This window comes from Lepidochelys kempii, chromosome 18 (genome assembly GCF_965140285.1).
Source record: "Lepidochelys kempii isolate rLepKem1 chromosome 18, rLepKem1.hap1, whole genome shotgun sequence".
Classification (NCBI taxonomy): domain Eukaryota; kingdom Metazoa; phylum Chordata; order Testudines; family Cheloniidae; genus Lepidochelys; species Lepidochelys kempii.
Genome location: NC_136397.1, coordinates 22,925,279 through 22,948,212, shown reverse-complemented (window position 1 = coordinate 22,948,212; position 22,934 = coordinate 22,925,279). Strand labels below are relative to the sequence as shown.

Sequence of the window (22,934 nt, the reverse complement as noted above, 5' to 3'; positions counted from 1 at the left end):
GAAATTGCCTGGCTTATTATAACCTACTCATTAATGATCAGGGAGGTTCAGCTAGAGCTGGGGCGGAAAAGTTTCTGTGGGGAAAGAACAAATGGAGATTGGCTGGGAATTCTAATCCATTGTGTGGAGGCCATGAGGGGAATATCCTTCTGCCTATCCAGCTCCCCTTGTCTGATCCATGCCCTCTGTTTAATGGTCTCTTCCAGGGAGTTGATGTTGGGGGATGATATCCAACCGCCAAAGAGGCTGAACAAGAAAGGGAGAAAACTGAAGGAAGAAAAACTAGAAAAACCTCCAGAAACTCCAATTGTTGATGTAAGTGAGGGGTGTGAAGGCAGCAGAGCAGGGGTATGCGATCCAGCTGAGAATCTCACTTGTTCCCCATTCTTGCATGAGCTCCTAAGAAACGTAGTTTCATAGAATCATAGAATATCAGGGTTGGAAGGGACCCCAGAAGGTCATCTAGTCCAACCCCCTGCTCAAAGCAGGACCAATTCCCAGTTAAATCATCCCAGCCAGGGCTTTGTCAAGCCTGACCTTAAAAACCTCTAAGGAAGGAGATTCTACCACCTCCCTAGGTAACGCATTCCAGTGTTTCACCACCCTCTTAGTGAAAAAGTTTTTCCTAATATCCAATCTAAACCTCCCCCACTGCAAGTTTGTTTCAGTATTTCTTTGTGTTAAAGCCCAGACCTTGTCCAGCCCTGGGTCTTCCTTTCTGGGGGGCTAACGCTACATCTCATTTACGTCAAAGGGAACCATTTTCAGCTGCCCTCGATTGTACAGTGCAGCACCTTCATCTGAATGGCCACGCCCCACACGTTTTCTCTGTTCATTCCTTAAGCAGAATTATCAAGAGGAAAGGGAATTTCTCAGGTGTTGGACACAAACAGACCACTGCATGCTGGAATCTGTAGTCTCTGCAGGCTGCAGCTCTGTACTGAGGAGGAGGACTGCATTTTGGAACTGTACGAACTGCGTTTAAATCTTGATTTGGGTCTGTCTGTGTTAAAGCCTTGAGCAGGAACCTAGCAGGCTATAGAGAGAAGGAAGGTGAGGGGAGGAACAGGCTCTGCAGACTTTGCATTCCACCTCTTTCCCCTACAGCCTACAGTTAAATTTGACAAGCAGCCATGGTATATTGATGCAACAGGAGGCACCTTGCATCCTTACCAGCTAGAGGGACTGAACTGGCTGAGGTTTTCCTGGGCCCAGGGAACCGATACGATCCTTGCTGATGAGATGGGGCTTGGGAAGACGGTGCAGACCATTGTGTTCCTGTACTCCCTGTACAAAGAGGTGAGTGTTTTGGCACCCATGGAGACAGTCCTTACTTCCTTGGCATCCTATGGGAGCCTGGGGTGCAGCACACTCACCTGGAATTTGCCTTTCTGAACAGGGCCACTCGAAAGGGCCATATCTGGTTAGTGCCCCTCTGTCCACTATTATCAACTGGGAGCGAGAATTTGAGATGTGGGCACCTGACTTCTATGTGGTGACCTACACAGGGGATAAGGAAAGCCGGGCTGTGATCCGAGAAAATGAGTTCTCCTTTGAAGACAATGCCATCCGGAGTGGGAAGAAGGTTTTCCGAATGAAAGTAAGTCCTGGCTAGCTACAGCCCTGACCCTGCCTGAGGCAAAGCAAATTTTTGCTATTGGCAGGGGAGAGGGTGAAAGGTGCTAGGAAAGATTAACTGTCTTACTCATTTGGTATGTAGAGAAATTCTCCTCTGTAAGCCTGCTAACAAATGGAAAAAGAAACTCTCTCTTAATGAGCCTCTCCTGGCATCTGTCTCTCTCTTTGGGGCTGTCTTGGGAATTGCAAACCGAGAGCATATTTACTCTGACTTCTCTGACTCCTCGTGCTCATCTGGGTTCCCATTATCTCCGCTCTCATTCTGTCTAATGGGTTTGAGGCAGGTTCTTTGTCCCTGGGATGTGTGTTCCACCCGTGTATGTTACCACTGCAGCAGGGAATTTGCTGTCCTGGGGCTGTCTGGTGAATTGTATTCTTTTTGCCAGGATGCAGGCTCCTTCCCCATATGATTTTCTCAGTTTAGCACTCTCTGTAAGATAAAGAACTGTAGTTTCTGTTTCATGTGGCCTGGCCTGTGAACCAGAACACCAGAGAACAGGATTCTGGCATGGAGGGGAGGGAGAAAGGGAGGGATGGAAAAGGTTTGCACTCATTTGTGCTAGTTTAAATCCAGAGTAACTCTCCTGAAGCCAATGGATTTACTTGGGATTTATACCAGTGCAAATGAGAGCACAATGTGACCCACAGAGGGTGAGATTCCTAAGAAGCTGAATCAACTGTTCTCCAAAGAGAGAAGCTGACCCTGTTTATAAATGCAGCAGATTTATGATGGGCTTTACAGATTTCTGCAGGACCCTTCTCTGTTTGGTTTATACAGCTCCCTAATTCATTTTAATGCTCAGATGGATATAGATTTTCTGCTGGCTTGATTCATTCCTAGACTGGGCTTGCTGGCATTTTGTAGTGCGGTGCAAATGAGTCCACATTTTTCTTCACGTGTTGGGATGTGTGTAGTATGCAGAAGCACTGAGGGCCAGTGGCAACCATGTCCCCTTGGTCTCTTTAATCTGTGATGTTCTCTCTCTTTATTTCATCTAGAAAGAAGCTCAGATTAAATTCCATGTCCTGCTCACATCCTATGAGCTGATCACTATTGATCAGGCTGTTTTAGGCTCTATAGAGTGGGCGTGTCTGGTGGTGGATGAAGCTCACAGGCTGAAGAACAACCAATCCAAAGTAGGTATCTTTCACGGCAGCTGGGAAGAATGTTACTTGGACGTGCATTTACCGGTCCAACTGCACTGCCCCGTCATGGCTGCACTCCCCTTTGTTTCCCTCTCTGTGGGTCCAGAACAGATTTGCTCAGGTTGCACATCAAAAGATCATTTCCCGCATGTCCCCCACCCGACCCCCAAACTCAATTTGGGGTTTGAATCTCATCTGGATTATTCCTGCCTCTTGCATTATCGCTGCCCTTAGAAGTCCTGCTGTTGGTACACAGCTGCGGTGGTCCTGACGCCGGCTTGCTCCTCAGGAGCCACGTTGGCTTAGCAGGGAGAGCAGGTGGGAGGCTTTGCCTGGGTCAGTTAAGTCAGCAGATGTGACTGGTATGTTTGGGGCGTGGCTGGAGTTCAGGGGAGCCTTCGGGCTGTCACTGATGGGAGCTGGGGGAAGAGATGGGAGGAGGACGGGGCCCTTTGCCTGCCTGGGATGACGCACTGTTGGAGCAGGGGAGTCTGTTTGGTGACAGTCAGAAATTCCAAACGGAGGTAAAAACACAGAAAAGAGGCAAAGTGGATTTCTTTAACACAGGAAAAAGAAAACTGGCGGTTGGCGTTCAGATGCCACAGGGCGCTACACGGCTTCACTTTGATGTGGGCAAATCTGAAGCGCTTAGAAACGATGATGATAGATTGCCGAGTCCAGCAGCAGCCACACCTTGCCAGGGTCGGGGCGGGAGCTGGCTCTGCAGGATTCATGCCCGCTTGTCTCTCTATCCCCTCCATGGCCCACAATGGGCTGGCTTACCCACCTGGTTGAGAAGCCTTGAGGTGACAGCCCCCCATGCCCCACAGAGCCGGTCAGCACTGCTGCCAGGCCAGCCGGGAGGGCTCACCTGAGAGCCAAAGAAGACGCTCCCTCTCCTTCCCTCCATCCCCTTGGGCTAAATGAGATGCATCCTCAGCGGTCCCAAGCTCTCCTGGCTTGGAAATGGAAAGACTGAGGGAAATTGAGAGACTTCTTCCAGTGGCAAGAAGTCTAGGGCAGATTCAGTTTCAAACCACGTGAGATTTAGTCAAGTCACGCTGGCAGGATAATCATTTCAGCAGGGTAGCCAGTGTCACCTTGGTTAGAGGAACTCCTCCCGGTCTCCCTAGGGAGAGAGAGGATTCCCTGGGCTAGCCTGAATGGTGGGGTCTGGTGGCTGGGGTGGCTACGAGGAGGGAGTGGAGGCTACTCCACGCTTCGGTTGCACTTTGGATTAGCAGAACCAAAAGCTCTAAAATGACCAACTGAGCAGGTTCCACCCCCTCAAACCGAACTGCTCCCACCTGACTCGGCTTCTTGTCCAAGTTCTTTAGGGTATTAAATAGCTACAAGATTGACTACAAGCTGCTGCTGACCGGAACGCCGCTCCAGAACAACTTAGAGGAGCTCTTTCACCTGCTCAATTTCCTGACCCCGGAGAGGTTTAAGTAAGTTGCACTATTTCCCTTCGCTGGCTGGGTGAGTGTCACAGAGAGGCGCAGGCAGGTCGACGGATAGATGGCAGAAGGAGGCCGTCGCAGCGCTGTGCTAGAATAAATAAATATTCGTGTTATACACATTACATGTATATAGTTCTGGGATACTCCCAGCTGGGCTTATGGCCTTCCCCAGCAGTCACTGGACTTGTGGGTGAAAGATTCTTAGATCCGTCCTCTTCCTCCCGAGAAGGAGGCATTGGTGGCTTTGGAGCTTGGCTAACGTCTAATGTCAGAACAGAAGCAGTAAACCCGCTCTACGTGGCCTGCACCGTTCCTCTGTAGAACTGGAACTGCGTTCACAGGGTGGGAGCGTCCTTCCGCTGTATTCCCTTCGAGCTTTCCTCACTCAACCCCTGAGGGTATGAATCACTTGGGTCATGGGTCCCCCATGACCTGCCATGTGCTACCTCATTATGGGTTATCTTTACAGCAACCTGGAGGGGTTCCTGGAAGAGTTTGCTGACATCTCCAAGGAGGACCAGATTAAAAAGCTCCATGACCTGTTGGGTCCCCATATGCTCCGGCGGCTGAAGGCCGACGTGTTCAAGAACATGCCTGCGAAAACGGAGCTGATTGTGAGGGTGGAGCTCAGCCAGATGCAGAAGTAAGTGCTCGCGACTAACCACCAAGGGCTGCAAGCGACTCTTCCGGAAGCGCGAGGGCGCAGCGCCGCTGGCTCCTTTCACACCGCCGCATTTGTGCTCGGTGGAGCGAGGCTGCAGCCTACGCGGAGGGCATGCAAATGGATTGTTAGGGGAGAGCCACACGCCCCAATCTGCACTGAAGCATTCAGCCGTGGTAAGCGTTAGCGGCCCTGGCCCCTTCCTGTCACGGCAGCGGGGTGGGGCCGGGTCCTCTGACAGAGGGTTTGGTAAACGGAAGCCTGGCTCCTTGCCCTGTGCAGCGTCTGGCACATGGAGGAAATGATGGATCTGAAAAATCATTAAAATTCTCGGAGCCATTGGAAGCCTGAGAGGTGTAGCTGTGTGGAGTAGGCTGAATGCTACAGCTCTGTCTCGCTAGAATGCACCCCGGTGTTCTCCTGAATAATCGGAGTTCCCCGAGGTAAAATCCACTTGCTCCACTGCTGAATGCGGTCAGCCCTGTGGGCCAGAGTCTGCTTTCAGTTACACCAGTGCAGATGTGGAGTCACACAAGGCTCAAGCAGCGGGGCACAAGTCTGGTCTTGCATGCCTGGGTAGAACCCATCTGGTTTTTGCTGATGGTCCCAGCTTTCCACTGACATACAGAAGAGCAGCAAGGAAAGGTTAATTTATCTTCCAGGAAATACCTGCTCTGGAGCACAAGTTCTTTTCACACAGCTCACAGCAGCAGGAATATTTCTTAACACCTCACCCACCTCATCTGGGGACTCCGACCAGGACGGAGTTATCCAAGAGGACAGCGGAGGGACTTGATGACCAGGACCTGCAGAGACAGGATCACATTTTTTAAGTGTCTGGGCCAGTTCTTTGCCGGGTGTAACTCCATAGCAGGTTTCAGAGCGGCAGCCGCGTTAGTCCGTATTCGCACAAAGGACTTGTCGCACCTTAGAGACGAACCCATTGATTTGAGCCTGAGCTTCCGTGGGCGACAGCTCACTTCATCGGGTGCGTTCAGTGGAAATCATCTGATGAAGTGACCCATAGCAGTGTAACTCCATTGAAGCCAATGGGATGAATTTGATCCCCTCATTCCTCTTCGGCCAGTCCCATGTTGGGGGTAACGTCTTTCCCATCGCTGTTAATGCAGGAAGTACTACAAGTTCATCTTGACGAGGAATTTTGAAGCCCTGAATTCCAAAGGTGGTGGGAACCAGGTGTCGCTGCTCAATATCATGATGGATTTGAAGAAGTGCTGTAATCACCCGTACCTCTTCCCTGTGGCTGCTGTGGTAAGTTACCTCACTTCAGAAGCTCCAGATCTGTACTGTGTGTGTGTGCATTGCCGAGGGCCAATGTTTCTGCACCTTTTCTTTTCAATACACGTGTTCAAGGCATCCTCCAGGTTGTTACACCGAAATCATCTTAAAGGCAGGTCATTTTTTCTGGCCGGAACAGTCTGAGGTGGGCATCTTCTCTCTGAAACCCAGTGAATTTCTCATTGATCTTTCTCCAGCATGGCTTATGGATTTCAGTGTTTGGCAGGCTTCTGAATTTGCAATGTAATGTTACAAAACCACAGCAGACGTCCAGCAGGCGGAGCAAGTGGACAGCCAACAGACTCTGTCTCTGACCTCATCCCCCCACCAACCATTTATAATAATCCTCTAGTCTAGGGGCTGAATCCTGCTCCTGCTGAAGTTGGTGGCAATCCTCCTGTTGACTTCAGTGTGGACAGGCTTTGCCCCTAGAATGGCAAAAGTAAAGACTCCCTCCACCAACCAAGGATCCACTTACAATGTTCTCAGGAGGCTCCGGTTTTGCCAAATGGATCCTACGATGGGAATTCTTTGGTTAAATCTTCTGGGAAACTGATGCTGCTGCAAAAGATGCTGAAGAAGCTGCGAGATGGGGGACACAGGGTCCTGATCTTCTCCCAGGTGAGTGAAGAGAATTTCTTTCCCCTCACCTTCAAGACTCAAAGCCCAAAGCTCTGGGAATTCTGAGGGGAAGGCATCTCCTCCAAAAGGCTATTTTATTTCACAAGTGACAGGTGAGCGTTCTAGCCTTACTTCCCGGCGGTGTCATTTTGATCACAAACTGTTAATTGTGTTGAAGATAAAGGACCAGAATGGTTTTCCTACATCTATTTCTGTACTAGGGGATTTTTATTAGATACCGATTGAGATGAATGAGAGAGATGGTGACAGTGTATCTAGGGGTTGGTGCAGCAGACTTTAGGAGTAAGGACATGTGGGTTATATTCCCAGCTCCGCCAATGACTTGGCCTGTGGCCTTTGCCAAATCATTTAATCTTTCTTAACATCATTTTACCCATGTGTAAAACAGAGATAATAATACTAATTCATGTGCCCAGGGATTTTTGAGTGTCAGTGTTTGCAAAGCACGCTAAGAACTCCTATAAAAGGTGCCCTATAATGGCAATTAATATCACAATAGCTTGTTTATAATATTGCTACTGTTTCTATTCAGTCAGATGCTGGGGCTATGATTTGGAAATGGGGGTGGCGGCCTTGGAATTATGCACTTAGGCCCAGATCAGCCCTCTGGGTAATGCAAACAGCGCCTCAGGCTTCCAAACACGTCACGCACGATGAGGTTTGCAAAAGGCACCCGCACGCCTGCTCCTTTCGGCAGCTAAATTTCCAGGGGTGAGATGTCATTTCCCACTGCCCAAACCCACTTTTTGTTTTCAGGCAAAATCTCCCCCCAGGTGCTGCGTTTGCAGCCCCCCAGTCCCACTCTCCGGGGCAGTGCACAGCACCTTATGGTGGGATTCTCTCTCTAGATGACGAAAATGCTGGATTTGCTGGAGGATTTCCTGGAGTACGAGGGTTATAAATATGAGCGGATAGATGGAGGGATCACGGGAGGCCTGCGCCAAGAAGCCATTGACAGGTTTAATGGTACGCATTATTGCTATTATTTGTAAAGAACACAAAAAATCAGAGCTTCCCTTTCCATTCATGGTGCAGGCAGCATATGTCCTGAGCAATCCAGGACTCCGGTTTAATGTCCTGGGGGTAATGGTTCTGAGGGTGAGCTGCAGGGATTTTTGTTCTGTATCAGGCCCGTGACTAACACAGCGTTGTCTGTGTGTGTAGCTGCACGAGTGATGGGACCAGTGTATAACGTGATGTCTGATTGGCTGAGTATTGGCATCTCGTGAGTGGGGGCAAAAAACTGGTGAATGCGGGTGGCCGTGCACAGCTTGTTGCTAGCTGCATCCCTGCACACATGCAAGCTGCACTTTCCCAAAGCTCGTGTTTTGATGTACCCCCCTTAAGGAGCCTGGTCTCCCAAGGGTACCTAACACCTGAAATAGGCACTGCCCGCAAGATGAAGAATCCGAATAATCCAGAACATGAATCCACGTACTTGTTTCCACAACTGACACTGAACGCTGAACTCACTGAGTGTGAGCACCGCTGGGCCCGATGCAGCTGGGGTGTCTGAGAGCACAGTGGTTTTTCAGTCTGTCGGTAATTACTAAGGCTGCGTCTACACTCTGAGCTCGTGATTCCCAGCTCACCTGCACGCACTTGTGCTAACTCTCACTGAGCTAGTGTGCTAAATATAGTCAGATGCCTGAAAGCTTGACAGATGTTCTGGGCCAGACTTTCCAAAAGTGCAACAGGTGAACCAGCCAAAATGCCTGTGTGCGCTCACCTGGATTTACACTGTGCAGCTGAGCTCAGAATCTGGCTGTCTGTGTCCACCAAACCCTGCCTTTGCTCATGAAGCAGGTAACTGCGTGCCCAGAGGGCACACACCTGCTATGCCAGGGTGGGTTTTGCAGACCTGCCTGTCGTGCTCACATGTGCAAGTCCAGCACTGTGCTGCATAATGAGGGATGTTTGTAACATGTTGACTTAGACGCTTTTCATCGAGTCACATGGTTGAATCCCAGGGTGGTAACGACAGTGCTGCCTAGTCTGAAGGACTCGTCTGTCTCAGTGAATTACCAAGCTTTCCCTGAGAGCTGGAGTTTTATTTTTTCCCAGTAACTGATTTCTAGTGACTGACACACTTGTTAATCCACCCCTCCCCCCACCGCCCCGGTTTAAGCATCAAGTTTTCTTTTGGTGGGTTTGTTTAGACTGAATGCTCCCTGTGTTTTATCACCTAAACACAGTGTCCCTCATTTCCAGCTGAACTAAAGCCCCTTGTCTCACCTTACACCCCCTTGTGGGTTTGTCTTCCTCAGCTCCTGGTGCTCAGCAGTTCTGTTTTCTTCTCTCTACTCGAGCTGGGGGTCTGGGCATAAACCTTGCAACGGCCGACACCGTCATTATTTATGATTCTGATTGGAATCCCCACAATGACATCCAGGTGTGTTGTGCTTTCTTTTTCTTATGCTATAGAGTGAGTATGTTCCACTGCATCCCCTATTTGCATTTCCTGTACGGTTGCTGGCACTCCATGTATATTTCAATAGTTTTTTTTCTCTAAAGAGCTGCTGATGCTTCTTGGAAAATGTAGGAAGGAATGACTCCATTTTGAAACCCTTCTGCTTTCTGTGCCCTCTGGTATTGCTTTGGCCTCTTTCCTTCCTATGGCAGACACGAAGCAAATGCCCTAGTAAAAATGGAAAAGTGAAGGGGAAATGCGGGGTAGATCCCATTTCCAGGTATATGGTGCTAATGATCTATCGCCCTTCAGTTACACACAAGCTTTTCAAGCCCTCCAACGAGATTTGCCCCCCTCTTAGGAGAGGGGGATGGAAGATAAGGGCAGAACATGTTTGCAGCTAGCAGGTTCTCGGCTTAGTCTTTTACAGCTCGCCCTTTGTTCACCACTCCCAGTTCAGCCTGCAACGCCCATAAGAACTGGAAACACAGGCTGACTAGATTCCCACTGTCAGGTTGAGAATTTGGGGTTCCTGTGGCAGGGAGACGTCCCCAGGCCATGCTCCTGTGTGCGACTTGTTGGTGACGTTGCCCATGTGGAGGGAGGGGCCCAGCTGATTGTTGAGACCAAGGATTAGTCAGACTAGGCCTGTCAGTAACTCCCCCGGGCGTTGTTCCCTACAGGCATTCAGCAGAGCTCACCGTATCGGACAGAACAAGAAGGTGATGATCTACCGCTTCGTGACGAGAGCCTCCGTGGAGGAGCGCATCACCCAAGTGGCCAAAAGGAAGATGATGCTGACCCATTTGGTCGTCCGTCCAGGGCTGGGCTCTAAGTCTGGTTCCATGACTAAGCAGGAGCTGGATGACATTCTGAAGTTTGGGACCGAGGAGCTCTTCAAAGATGATGTGGAAGGTGAGACAGGGAGGGAAAATGTCCTGAATGAGAAGCGTATAAGGTGTTTTTACGCTTCACCAGCCTGTATTGTCTCACCACTTCCCAGCCCACCCACATCCCTGCTGCCCTTTCTGTTTCAGGCATGATGTCGCAGGGCCAGCGGATCACCATGCCTGACCCTATGACCCCCTTTCCCGAAGCACCGTCATCCAAAGGGGGCGCCGTGACTCCAAGCATGAAAAAGAAACATGGAGGCACCCCGCCAGGTACGTAAAGCGTAAGAGAACAGCTGCCCCCTGATGGCATTGATTGCTGGGATTAGGCAGAGCGCTGTGTCGGGGGACGGGGTGGAGGACACGGAAGGGATCAGCAAGTTTGCAGCCAAAAGATCCTTGACTTAGGCTTTTGCAGCTTGTTTGCAAGTTTACGTGTCACTTGCTTGCCTGTTCCTCCGCTCTGTGCAATTCCTTCATGCTTTGGGCCCCTCCCGATGCATCTGGCTCTGGGGAGGGGAACATCGGGGGAGCGCTCTGTCCCCGGCTCTGGGGAGTGTGCGCTCACTCCTCCTTGGTTGTGCTATTCAGGGGACAATAAAGACGTGGAGGACAGCAGTGTGATCCACTACGACGATGCTGCCATCTCGAAGCTTCTGGATCGGAACCAGGACGCGACTGATGACACGGAGCTGCAGAACATGAACGAGTATCTCAGCTCCTTTAAAGTGGCCCAGTATGTTGTGCGAGAAGAGGACGGTGTGGTAATGTGATTAGTATCATGTCTTGAATTTAATCTTTTTGGGTACTTGCCCCTGTTTGCGTTTCCTCCTCCTATTTTCTTGTGTGTTGGGAAAATAATTCTGCAGAAGCTGGGAATCCCTCCCGCCCCAACCCTGTGTGTGGGATAGTTTGAGTTCAGTGGGCAGAGCTCCCCGAGAGCCCCAGCATGCAGTCGGCAGGTGCTGTGCGATGCCGGGACCCACAGGCTTGGGTCTGGCGCAACTGGAGTGCTGCCACGTTCTGGGGCTGGAGGAGGAGGATGCACGTGGCCCTACTATTCTGCCAGTGAGAACTCAGCTCCTGAGACCAGCCCTCAGACAGAGCCAAGCCTTCTGCTGGGTGTGCAGACAGCCGTGGCCAGGTGAACGAGGGTGTCCGCATTCCCCTGTCCTGGCCCTTACAGCTGCCTCTGGACAGCTTGACTCCAGCGCACCCACTCCAGCGTTCTGTGCTCTGTCCCAGATTCCCCATCTGACCCTTCACAAGTGCCTCGGTTCCCATCTGTAACGTGGGGTGACAGCCTAGCCCTGCCCTGCCTCCCAGGGATGCCCTGAGGAGACTGTGAGGGGGGGGCACTAGATAAACCCCGACAGAGGGCATCTGAGTGGGGTGTCCTGTCCCCCTTGCCCATCTCCCCTGTCGAGGGGATGACCTGCCCCCAAGGCACCAGCCTCATTTCTTTTGCTCTACAGAGGGGTGTCCTGCCAGGCAGACAAAAGCCCTGGGAGTCTGGGACCAGGCACGCTGCTGTTTACATATCGTACCACGACTGTTGACTCCCCTGGGAGCCGCTGGACTTGCTCTTCTTCATCTCTCTCAGGCCCACCCTGGGTGCTTATTTCTGGAAGTCCCAGCAGATTTCCCCCTTGACATTAGCGGGGTTACACTGCTGAGATTGTAGGGGGTGTTTTGGGGCTACGAATGGCTGGCAGGAAGCTGTGCCCCAGGCCACTGACACCCAGCTGTACCCTTGCACCAAGGTCGCCATTGCTGGGTAGGAGAAATGGCAGCGCTGAAGCGGGACAGTTTATTTAATGTAATGTTTGACTCTGGGTAAGAAGGGACAGAGGCGGAGTCTCCTTCCTGTGGGGCTGGCAGCGCTGGAAGCACCGGTGTCCCCGGCACGTGACTCTGCTCTCAGCCCCCCTCTCTTTGAAGTGCCTTTCAGGAAGGGCAGCCTGTGTGGAGCGGCAGGGGCTGTTCGGGGCAGGGTTAGCATGGAGCTGAGGTGCCTAACCTCCCCACCCTCTTGCTCGCCTGTGCTTTCAGGAGGAGGTTGAGCGAGAGATCATCAAACAGGAGGAGAACGTGGACCCCGACTACTGGGAGAAGCTGCTCAGGCACCATTATGAGCAGCAGCAGGAGGATCTGGCCAGGAACCTTGGCAAAGGGAAGAGGATCCGCAAACAGGTCAATTACAATGATGCCTCGCAAGAGGACCAAGGTACGGCTTCTGCGCTCGGAACCGCACGGGACCTCCGGCTGCTGCTGGAAAGGGGGTCGGGCTGTTGGGTTTTGACTGAGAAAAAGGAGCACGACCAGGCTGGCAGTTGCACTTGTTGCTTGTGGGGTGACAGTACCACTGTCTGAGATGTTCCCCTGCTGTGTTACGGGGCGGGGTGAGATGGTCGGGGACAGGTATTATACGCTGAGCAAAGGGGTAGGCAATGTGTTGCAATCAGAGTTTAGAGATTCGGGGCAGGATCTCAAGGCTGGCGGGTTCTCAGAGAGCAGGTTATGGCTCCTTGAGCTCCAAGTTGTCCTGGTCTCGACACAAGTCAGAGCAGCCAAGGAGTTGTTTAGGTCTTGAGAGGACATGACATCAGCTAGGGTCTAGTTCTCGTCCTGTAGCGCTGGACTCTTTGGAGTCATGGTCCTGCTCTGCTCTGTCTTGACAGCAGGTGGAATCAGTCTGGTGACTGGGATGCCATGCTTTGGTCTCACTGATGCCAGCTGGCTATGCATCCATCAGCTGTGACTTGGCAGAGCAGAGCTGTATTCCAGCTGGTCCCCACCATCCCTCCATGTTGGGACGAGGGGCAGATGGGGTAAGAGTTGCCTCAGACAGGGAGAAATGCCCCCCCCTCACTGGGGGCTTCTCACACTGGCAGCAGGGGCCAGACTTCTGCCCCGTGCGCCGCGCAGGCGGGAAAGGCCTTGGCAAGTCGAAGGACCAGGCCTGTCCAAGCCTCTCTTGGGAAAGCTCCTCCCTGTGCCGAGTCCCAGATCTCTCTCCTGAGGGCATGTGGAGAGGTTGGCGGGCACAAGACCGCTCCTTTGACCTCTGTCCCCCTGTGCTCTGCAGAGTGGCAGGACGAGCTCTCCGATAACCAGTCCGAATACTCCATCGGCTCCGAGGACGAAGACGAAGACTTTGAAGAAAGACCCGAAGGTCAGAGTGAGTCGTGGCATTTATTACTCTTCAAATTCCTCCCTCTCGACAGCGCCAGGGATTTGCATGCCTCCCTGAGCTGCCCTCACCCCCGCCAGGCCCTTCGAGAATGACAGACAGGCAAACTGTATAAAAACGTATCGGCTGGAGGAGGCTGGTTGGCTTGGACTTGGGATGTGGGGTTCCCCTTCTGGCCCTGGTCAGGAGTGGCTGCAGGCTGGCTCCATTTGCGGGCTTTCGGGTCTTTCTGAAATGCCTGGAGTATCCCAGCTCTGTGTCACAAGAGCCCCGGGCACCAATTGCTGCGCTTGCTGGTGGTCTCAGAAGAGCAGCTGTGGACTGAATGGGCCATGGATGCTGAACGTCCCTGGGACGAGATGGGGCCCGGAGCAGAGCAGCATGGAGAGGCTCATAGGAGTCTGTCCTCTGCGAGGGGTCTTCTCCATTTTCCCTTTACCGCCCTGCTTCCCACAAAGGCTCCAGGACGCTGCCTCCTTTGGGCGTGAATCTCTCCCTGGAGCTGATCAGTGCTGCTCCAGGCATTGGCTCACTCCAGAAAGATACACGGTGCTTCCGGCCCCACTCCCCAGTGGCCCAATGTCCTGCTGCTCGAGTTCTGCTCCCTGTGTGGCAGCATGTTGCTGTGACCCGAGCCCAGGATCAGCCCTTTAATGGCATGAGTGGCAATGGGTCGCTAAGGTGAGTCTGGTTTGGAGTTTCCAGGAGGCCTCTCTTTGTGCCTGGCTCTTTCCCTTACACCCCTCTCGGGTCCCAGACACAGTTATGGTCTAGTTCTTGTGCTGCGGTGAGAGGCTCTTAGGAGATGTGGTCCAGCCCTGGGCCGTCATGACAGCAGGTGGAATGGGTGTGCTGGGCAGGATGTCGTCTGTCCGTCGCTGACCATACCAAGAGTGTTCCCTTTGCTGCATTGCTGTGTGACAGACACCACAGCGTCTTAGCCAGTGGGAGGCGGGTCAGCATCAGGCCTGGGAACCAACACCTGTTCTACAAAAACATCCTGCATCTCTGTGGGCCTTCCCCACTGAGCCTGTTATGTACAGCCTCCAAATCCTCCTTAGTGACTGGTAGCAGAGGATTTAATGCAAGATGTGATGCCACAGGCTGACTTCAGCGGGTCCTTGCAGTGCATGGGGGAGATGTACCAGGTGTGGTCACAAGAGGTCCCCAGTAAAACAGCAGACTAGGCCCATTGGCCCCACTAGGGTGTGTTCTAGCACCCAGGGCTTTTGCAGGAAGGAATGCAGGATGGTTTCTCCTGCACTGCAGTGTGATGCGCAGAGAACTGGACCCTGATGCACACAACTGCTGGGCCCTGAGTTCTGGGTAAGCCGTGATGTTCCTGCTCTGGCCACGGTGTGCACAGAGTTTGCTTCTGTCTTGTTTTTTGAGAGGACTCTGGGACTCTGCTGTAGCCGCTTTAAGGTTCCAGACCTCTCCCCACAGCCTTACCCTGGCCGCAGCTCGTGCCACATCCCTGTGGATCTTACTGGGACCTGCAGGTGGGTCCCAGGCACCATCTGTCCCAGCCTGCAGAGACTGGTGTGTATGCTGAGGGGAACCTGTGGTAATATCCCCATCAGAGCAGTGCAGGGATGGTTCTGCTGTGCCTGCAGACCCGTACCAGGGCTGGCACGCCAGGTTTTCTCCCTCAGCAAACGTGGCTTCTTTACAGAGTATGTCGATTGCCTCTAGGTGGCAGGAGACAGTCACGGAGGCAACTGAAGAGCGACCGAGACAAGCCTCTGCCCCCTCTGCTGGCTAGAGTTGGGGGGAACATTGAGGTAAGCCGTCATCAGCGTGACTGCTGTGGGGGCAGAGCCAGAGCCAGGGCCAGCCTTACCCCGTGGGGGCGCTTGGCCTGATTCGTACTTGTATCGTCCATTCGTATCTGTTCAGACTATCTCTGGCTAAGCCCTGCTGCGGGGCACGTGACGCTCAGAGATGCCCTGTGCTCTCGGAGGGCTGTGTTAATGGCCGTGCTCTCTGCAGGTGCTCGGATTTAATGCCCGGCAGCGCAAGGCCTTCCTGAACGCTATCATGCGGTGGGGCATGCCGCCCCAGGACGCGTTCAACTCACACTGGCTGGTCCGAGACCTTCGCGGGAAAAGCGAGAAGGAGTTTAGGTAAAGGCTCCCTGGAGGGACACAGCCGGCTCCGGGCCCTGGGCTCCAGTTGGTTGCTTTCTGCCATTTTCACTGGACTCTCTCGAGTGTGCAATACAAGTAAGCACTCGAAAGAATCTCAGCTGCGCTGGGGGGGCCTTTGCATTGCCCGGTGTGTGGAGCCTGGCAAGTGCCCTCGATAAGTGCTTTATAACTGAACCCTTGGATATACCGGGCCACAGCTCCCATAAACGGGCCCAGCTCCATTAACTTCAGTGCAGTTTCGCCCAGAGTCATTCTCTCGGCAGGCCAGACCCTTGGTGAGCGCAAGAGGCAGAAGGTCTCGCATAGGACATGGGAGTCAGTTAAAAGCAGCAGTCGGCTCTGGAGAAATGAGGAAAAGGCTTCCCAATCAGAGCTCTGCCCCAAAGAGCTGCAAAGCCCCCAGCATGGTCACTGCCCAGGCTCTGTGTCGGTGGAGGGGACCCCAGGCTTGGAGAGGCCATCAGTCCTTGCCTATCTCGACAGGTTTCCTAGGCAACTGCATCATTTAGGTTGTAAGCTCGTCAGGATGGACACTGTCTTATTATGTGTGTGTACAGTGCTCCACGCAACGGAGACTATTGCTACTGTGCTACCAGTAAATAATTACACTTCACACCCGGAGAGACATTGACCCATAGTGTGAAAATGAAAGGCGAAGAAAACGAACGGTTCCCTATAAATACACACTGCTTCTCTCCCCCCCTGAGATTCCGGTCGGGAGTGAGAGCTACGGGTACTCGGCAAGTGGAGAAGGGTCCAGGGCACCTCAGTCAGACTGAACTCTTCCTTTCATTTCCAGGGCTTATGTCTCTTTGTTTATGAGACATTTATGTGAGCCTGGAGCAGATGGTGCTGAAACCTTTGCGGATGGCGTTCCCCGAGAAGGGCTCTCGCGCCAGCACGTGTTGACGAGGATAGGAGTTATGTCACTAGTAAGGAAGAAGGTGGGTGAGTAAAATTTGGACTGTGGCATTGCAGGTATGTTCTGGGCTCCTTTGAATGTCGGTGACTCTGCTGAATGGCTTCTTGCCAGTGATCCACTGAATACGCCTCTAAGAATTGAATGTAGAGTACACTGGGGTCTATGGAAACACCCCCTCTTATTAAAATAACAGCGCAAGCTGCCTGCCAAGCCCTATGGGTCCTTGTCTCTGATCGCCCAGTCTGACCTCCTGTATATCACAGGCCAGAAAACAACCCCCACTGATTCCTGCATCCAGCCCAACACCTATGGCTGATCCAGAGCATATCGTTGAGCAAGATACCTGATTTTGATGTTAGGCCCTGAGTCAGCTAGATATTGAATCACCTGCCAAACTCGAAGCATGTGAGTGGTTCTGCTGAAGCCAGTGGAACTACTTGTGTTTAAAATTAGACATGTGCTTAAGTATCTAGCTGACTTGGGTCTTCGGAGATGCCAAGTGATGGAGAACTTTCCGCATCCCGGGGTTAAAAAAAAATTGGTTTGGATTTGGGTGAAGGTTCTCATTTTATCTGTACTACTTGCCCCCAACCTTCAAATACCCTCTGGTGAGCAGCCACAGTTCATTCTGAGAAGAGATCACGCTGAGAATGGAATTGATCCTGACATCAAACTGGGAAATGGGAACATGTCAAAGTGAGAGACCTCAGTTCATGCGGTGTCTTTAACGACACGGGCTGCTCAACTGTCCAGGAAGGGTGGGAAAATTCAGTGTAGGGAAAACAACCTAGAGCAGCGTGAAGTGCATGGGGTGTGTGGGAGAGAACTTGTGACATGAAAGGGGAAGAGAACAGCAAGGTCAGATATGTCAGGGGAAAAAGTAAAGGTAAAGCAAGAAGCTTTCAAGTGGAGGCATGGACTCTGATCAGTCTGTATGTGTTCAGGCTTCTGGCGACATCTGTCTCACCCCAGGCATGCACACGGGCTATCATTAGGCATTAGCATGGTCACTCGTTTGCACAGCCACGTCTGTGCTAGTAACTGAATACCTTTTCTTTCCAGAGGGGTCTCCTGCAGAGTAAATGCAGGGAACAGCAGGTGAGGGGCAAAGTTTGGGGGAGCTTGAGGGGCTCCTGAGCTCCGCTTCTGCATGTGCAGGGCCCCCTGCTAGCTCACCTGGTAGAGCTTTTGCCTCTCATTCCCGAGCCTCAAATGCAGCAAAATGCAGAGCAGCCGTGCTGGTCTGGACACTAGATAGGCAACTGTGCTGGCCAGTCAGATCTGCTCAAGTATCTGGCTGCTGGATGGCAAACGCAACAAAGCCCACTGGGAACTTGTTCTCACCTGGACACTGATGGCCACGCAGTCTGTGAGGTTATGAAATGCTGGGGACGCTTCTCTGATTGGCAGCTCTGCTGTCTGACTGTGTTTTACAAACTAACCAGGTGTGTTGTTCATTATTGTGTCTGTGCGTCAGGTTCAGGAGTTTGAACATGTCAATGGGAAGTACAGCACCCCTGATCTGATCCTGGAGGGACCGGAGGGGAAAAAATCCAGCGAGGTTGTCTCTTCTGATCCAAACACCCCTGTCCCAGCCAGCCCAGCACATATGCAGACTGGGCCAGTGGCACAGCCAGGTAAATGTGATGACAAGCTGCTTTATGGAGAGCATAATCCTGGGTCCAGAAACTGCTGAGAAAGCAAGATGCGCCCAGGTTTCCAAAAGTGGTTGGAGTTGTTCGGACGCCCACCTTGAGAGGCCTTAAAAGGGCCTGGGAACCCCAGAAAGCAGGCTGTTACCCTCTGCAAACCAGGGCCCTGCAGGGTGTTTGAAGCTGGGCACCCAAAATCACAAGTCGCTTTTGAGAATCTTGGCCACAGTGACTGAGATCACAGCATCGATCTGGCTTTTCTCCCATAATGCCCCACAAAGGTGGTCTTCACTGCCGAGTGAGCTCGAGTTCTCTACACTCCAGTTAACTCCTCTTGGGTTAGGCTCTGGCCTGGTCTACACTAGGAACTTACATGGGCAGAGCTACATCTCTTGGGGGGTGAAAAATACACACCCTTGAGAGAAGTAGCTATGCTGACCTAACGCCTGGTGCAGACAGTGCTATGTCAAGAGAGGAATTCTTCTGTCAACCTAGCTCCTGCCTCTTGGGGAGGTGGATTACCTGCGCTGACGGGAGAAGCCCTCCGGGCGCTGTAGTGAGCGTCTACCTGGGAAGCCAGGGCCCACAGGGCCAGTTGGGATATACTGGGACTTTTGCTGAGCTCTAACATAGTTACAAGCTGTTCTTTTCTCTCTCAATAACAATGGGAAGTTAACAGTTAGACACAAAGGCTCCATAGTAACTGCATCTATTTCTAAGGTAAGGATGAAATTGCCTATAACCAGCAACATTTGACTTAAAAATAAGCTTCCCACTCATAATCCTTGGAATCGAGTTGGAAAGTTTTTAGAACAACAGAACTTTCCAATAGGGCTCGACTCCCAAAGGGTTAATCTTACCCGATAGCACCACGCGAATGGCCCAACTGAGTGCAGTTCACATGGTGTCCTTTTTTGTTGTTGTTTCAGACAAAACAGAAATACAGTTGGGGCTTCAAGAGGAAAAGGAACAATTGGAGCCAAAGCCCAAGAAGCCAGCTGAGAGCCAGGTAGCAGGGAGCTCCTTTCCCCCTTCTTTTCTTGGAGCTCGCACACCCCATTAGTGGCACACGCAGTGTCCCCAGGATACAGCAAAGCTGGGCTGAACCAGCAATTCTTTCTCTGCTTCCCTTGGCCCTGTGTCCCCCAACCTCTTCCTCTGTTGTATTTATAAAGCCTTTCCCAGGGCTCCCTGCCCAGCTGGCCGAACCTGCTTGTAGGTCAGACAGAGGGAGTTTACGAGGACCCTTCCCTAGCTGGCCCCAGGGATGAGGTTCTCGCTTCTGCCATCCTCCGAGCCCTTGTCTGTGCTGCCTCCCTGCAGGGGCAGCATATTCTGCTGTCGCAGGAACCTTTGTGTGCTCCAAAGCATGGGGCATTCTGCAGGCTTCTCCACTCTGGGCTACCGCTGTGCACACAGAAAGGTTTCTGGGGCCATCCCGTCCTCGAGTTTCCTGAGAACTGATCTTATGGCCTCCAGAGTGACCAGTGCCTCATCTGCCCCGTTGCCCTGCCCAGAGTCTCTCAGTGCCCCGTGTCTGCACAGTTCTCCCCAGCCCCTGGGGCTCTGCAGCACTGCTCAGGTCAGCTGGCTCTTTGCCCTGAAGCTCGTGCTGAGCATTTCCCTGCAGCTCTCACAACCACCGGCTCCAGGCACCCTGTGCAGCCCCCCCCACCACCCCATTACAACATTATTTAAAGGCTTCCAGAGCATGCTCTGTGCCGCCCTCCCAGTTGGCTGAGCCCCCTGTGTGAATGAACACAGCGCCCCCTGCCTGGCCCCAGCCCTGACACTCGCCTTGGGCCCCTACGGGAGTCTTGCTGGCCCTGACCTTAACCCTGGCCTGGAACCTTTACCAGTCTCAACTCTGACCCTAAACTGGGGAGAGCTACAGGTCTTAACTGTAACCCCAACCTGGGGAACCCTGCCGGCCCCAATCCTGATCCTGGCCAGGGAGCTCCGCTGGCCCTGGCCCTTCACCCCAGTTTTGGGCCAGAAAGTGGCCCCATCTGTATCAGTCCATGTGCCAAGGTAGGAAATGGCAGCCAATCTAATGGCTAAATTGTACAAATCTCACCATGGCACAGCTTGGTTTCCCAAAGTGTCCTCTCTCCAAGGGCATTGTTACAGCTTCATGGTACTATTCAAGTAGCTAATTATTTCCTAATCTGTCCCTTTATGTACATACAAACTGAACCCAGTGGGGAAGTCTGTCTGCACAGTGAAGAGATCAGCCTGCAGTTCTGAAAACCCAGGATGGGAATTGTACTGCTCAGCCCTTATGCTATGTTGCACGTTCTGGTAACATGGTGCTTTGCAAAGGAAGGGTTACTCTCCTGACTTTCGTCATTGATCACGTTTAAAGCACTTTAGTAACAGAGCCACACAGCCCGCGGGTAGTATTACCCCAGGACTCCTGGGGAGGTGAAACTAGGCAGAGAGGTGTCCGCTGTAAATCAGAGCCAGGGCATGGCTGCTGGACCACGCTATAGTCGGGGCTTTCTGGGCAGTTTTGCAGCAACATACCCTGAGCCCTTTGAGCGGCTAATGTGGTGTCCCCACTTGACGTCAAGGGTCCAGCAAGTGCAGAGAAAGCCGAGAATGAAGAAAACCAAGAGAGCTCCAGAAACGAGGAGAAACCGAGAGACGAGAAACAGGAAGAGAGCGCAAAGGCTGAGCTGTCGCCCGAGCGGCTGCCGGTGAGAGGTGAGGCACCTGCTGCATGCGGAGCATCCACGAAGTCTGGGGCAGCCCCAGCTGTCACCGCACCGCTTGAGAGACTGTTTCCTTCCTTGTTCAAGGCCCTGTGCGCATGCATGCGGTATTCCCCCAGCGAGGCTTCATAGCTCATCCTGTAGTTCAAGCTACTCCACCTCAGTGCCCGAAGGTGCAGAGTTCAAATCTTCCCAGCGTTCCATTATGTAAAACTGTAACAACCCTATCACGCAATTTGTTTGTACCTAGGAAAGTCCATAAAAATACTGTATTAAAAGAATGTAAAGATTGTAAAATCAATTACGCGCAAGTTAGGAAATGCCCGTGCAACCTTGATTGGGCCCCCTCGTGAATATGCATTATGATACAGTCTGTAATGACATGATCACATGCTCTTTTCCCCCATAGTTTTTAAAGAACCTTTTTGTATGTAATGTAACTTGTAAAACAGAGCGGTTAATCTCTCTGCAGGTGACATGCACCCCTCTTCCTGAGGCCTGTGCCCTGCTAGATGGGACTTCAGTGTGGCTTAGGGTGAAATTCACCCCTGAATGAGGGATCAGCACAAGACCTAGGAGCATGTATCTTCACGCATGGGTAGTGCTGGGAGAGCTCTAGTGATGGGCCTAATACTAGAATAAGCTCTCGCAATTTTATTAACATAATTTTTGCATCCATTTATGATGCAAATTGGGGTTTCCCCATCAAACCACCAAACGTTTCAGTTTTGAGGAAACTGCATTTTCTGACGTGGGTCTACCAGCTGCAATGGGCAGGCAAACACATACTTTGCGACTTTAAATAGGACCGGCAAATCAGTCCAGAGACACTGGTGGTCATTTCTAAACAGCATTCTGCCTGCTAATGGTCCTGTTTAATTCCTGCAGATGAGGCAATTCAGGCAAAGGAAAAGCCATTGGAAAAGTCAGAATTAAATGCCTGCCAAGGTAAAGGGGAAGACAAAGAGTTCAAGCCAGGTAAGATGCCCATGACCTGAACTGCAACAGAGAACTGATCCAAAATTGTGTGTGTTACAGAGCAGTGTGTGTGTTTGTGTGTGAGGGGCCGTGTGCCATGTGTCTGTAGCGAGTTTGGCCAGGGAAAGGGGAATAGAAAAGCAGCTCCTGCTATTTCCTGTCTGTGTTGTGGTGATGCCCACAGGCTGTGATCACTGTGTACACGCCTATAACGAGAAGTGAGATCCATCCCCAAAGGGCTCAATTATGATGTGCAGGTGCATTTATGGACCATGTTTGCGGCTCGTACACCACACCTTTGTGAGAAGCGGCAGCGCACCCGGGAGCTGTGTACCCTGCTGCTTCTTGCCGACTTTCCATCTGTGGCTTGGACTTACGAGTGGAGACGGGGGCCCAGCAGCATGCAAAGAGTCTGTGCGAGAGCCAGAATGGGCCTCAGGAGGGACTTAGGGTCTTGCTACACTGCAGTTAGACACCCGCGGCTGGCCCAGGTCAGCTGACTCAGGCTCCCTGGGCTGGGGCTACAGTCTGAGCTCTGGGACGCTTCCACCTTGCAGGGCCCTAGAACCGGGCTCCAGCCCAAGCCCAACTGCACTGCAATTAAACAGCCCCTTAGCCCGAGTCAGCTGGCCCGGGCCAGCCACACCCTTAGTGCCCAGCTGCAACCACTAGACCACGTTTCCTAGCAGTTGGAGCAGTGGCTCAGAATAGCTCTAGGGACGGGCAAGAGAACTCCCTGACACTTCTCCTTATTTCCTTTCTGAGGTGGGTGTAGAGCCGCTTCACCCGTTCCTGGCTCCACCGGCATCTTGGCTGGCGGGCGCTGCTTGTGCTAGCTGGGAGGCCCGGAGGCCGGCTGGTGAGATGCACGTGGGGGTGTTTTGGAGAACGATTTGAGGAGAGAGCTGCTGCAGTTAATGGGGCAATGATGAGAAATAAGCAATTCAGCTCAGCATGGCAGGGTCAGTTGTGCTTATCTGATGTTACTGTCTTTGGTAAGCAGAGGATACCAAGGTGGAAGAGAAGGAGCAGAGTGAGACTCAGCAAAATGGTGAAAAAGAGGAAGAGGAGGATGGGAAGAAGGAGGATAAAAATATGAACTTCAGATTCATGTTCAACATTGCTGATGGTGGCTTTACAGGTAACAGGGTTTAGGGCTGACACAGAGCATCCCAG

At 52.2% G+C, this 22,934-nt stretch overlaps 1 protein-coding gene across 14 annotated transcripts in view; it reads left to right on the top strand.

The window, feature by feature from the left end:
• CHD5 (chromodomain helicase DNA binding protein 5) overlaps positions 1-22,934 on the top strand; it is an 80,562-nt gene that overhangs the window by 43,662 nt on the left and 13,966 nt on the right. For 10 of the 14 annotated variants that reach the window (XR_012155512.2, XM_073316219.2, XM_073316222.2 and 7 more), the window contains 23 exons: positions 207-315; positions 1,108-1,299; positions 1,400-1,600; positions 2,638-2,775; positions 4,114-4,235; positions 4,717-4,890; positions 6,039-6,180; positions 6,697-6,828; positions 7,698-7,815; positions 9,117-9,241; positions 9,943-10,174; positions 10,297-10,422; positions 10,741-10,913; positions 12,202-12,376; positions 13,238-13,330; positions 15,038-15,126; positions 15,335-15,468; positions 16,292-16,436; positions 17,892-18,051; positions 18,996-19,075; positions 20,640-20,772; positions 21,669-21,758; positions 22,759-22,899. Coding sequence is in view for 13 of the 14 variants with exons in the window: in XM_073316219.2 (XP_073172320.1) it covers positions 207-315; positions 1,108-1,299; positions 1,400-1,600; positions 2,638-2,775; positions 4,114-4,235; positions 4,717-4,890; positions 6,039-6,180; positions 6,697-6,828; positions 7,698-7,815; positions 9,117-9,241; positions 9,943-10,174; positions 10,297-10,422; positions 10,741-10,913; positions 12,202-12,376; positions 13,238-13,330; positions 15,038-15,126; positions 15,335-15,468; positions 16,292-16,436; positions 17,892-18,051; positions 18,996-19,075; positions 20,640-20,772; positions 21,669-21,758; positions 22,759-22,899 (3,224 nt within the window). In the remaining variant the exon portion in view is untranslated. Of the gene's footprint in view, positions 1-206; positions 316-1,107; positions 1,300-1,399; positions 1,601-2,637; positions 2,776-4,113; positions 4,236-4,716; positions 4,891-6,038; positions 6,181-6,696; positions 6,829-7,697; positions 7,816-9,116; positions 9,242-9,942; positions 10,175-10,296; positions 10,423-10,740; positions 10,914-12,201; positions 12,377-13,237; positions 13,331-15,037; positions 15,127-15,334; positions 15,469-16,291; positions 16,437-17,891; positions 18,052-18,995; positions 19,076-20,639; positions 20,773-21,668; positions 21,759-22,758; positions 22,900-22,934 lie in introns of those variants that run through there. The other 4 variants (XM_073316220.2, XM_073316218.2, XM_073316229.2 and 1 more) reach the window with 4 other exon arrangements.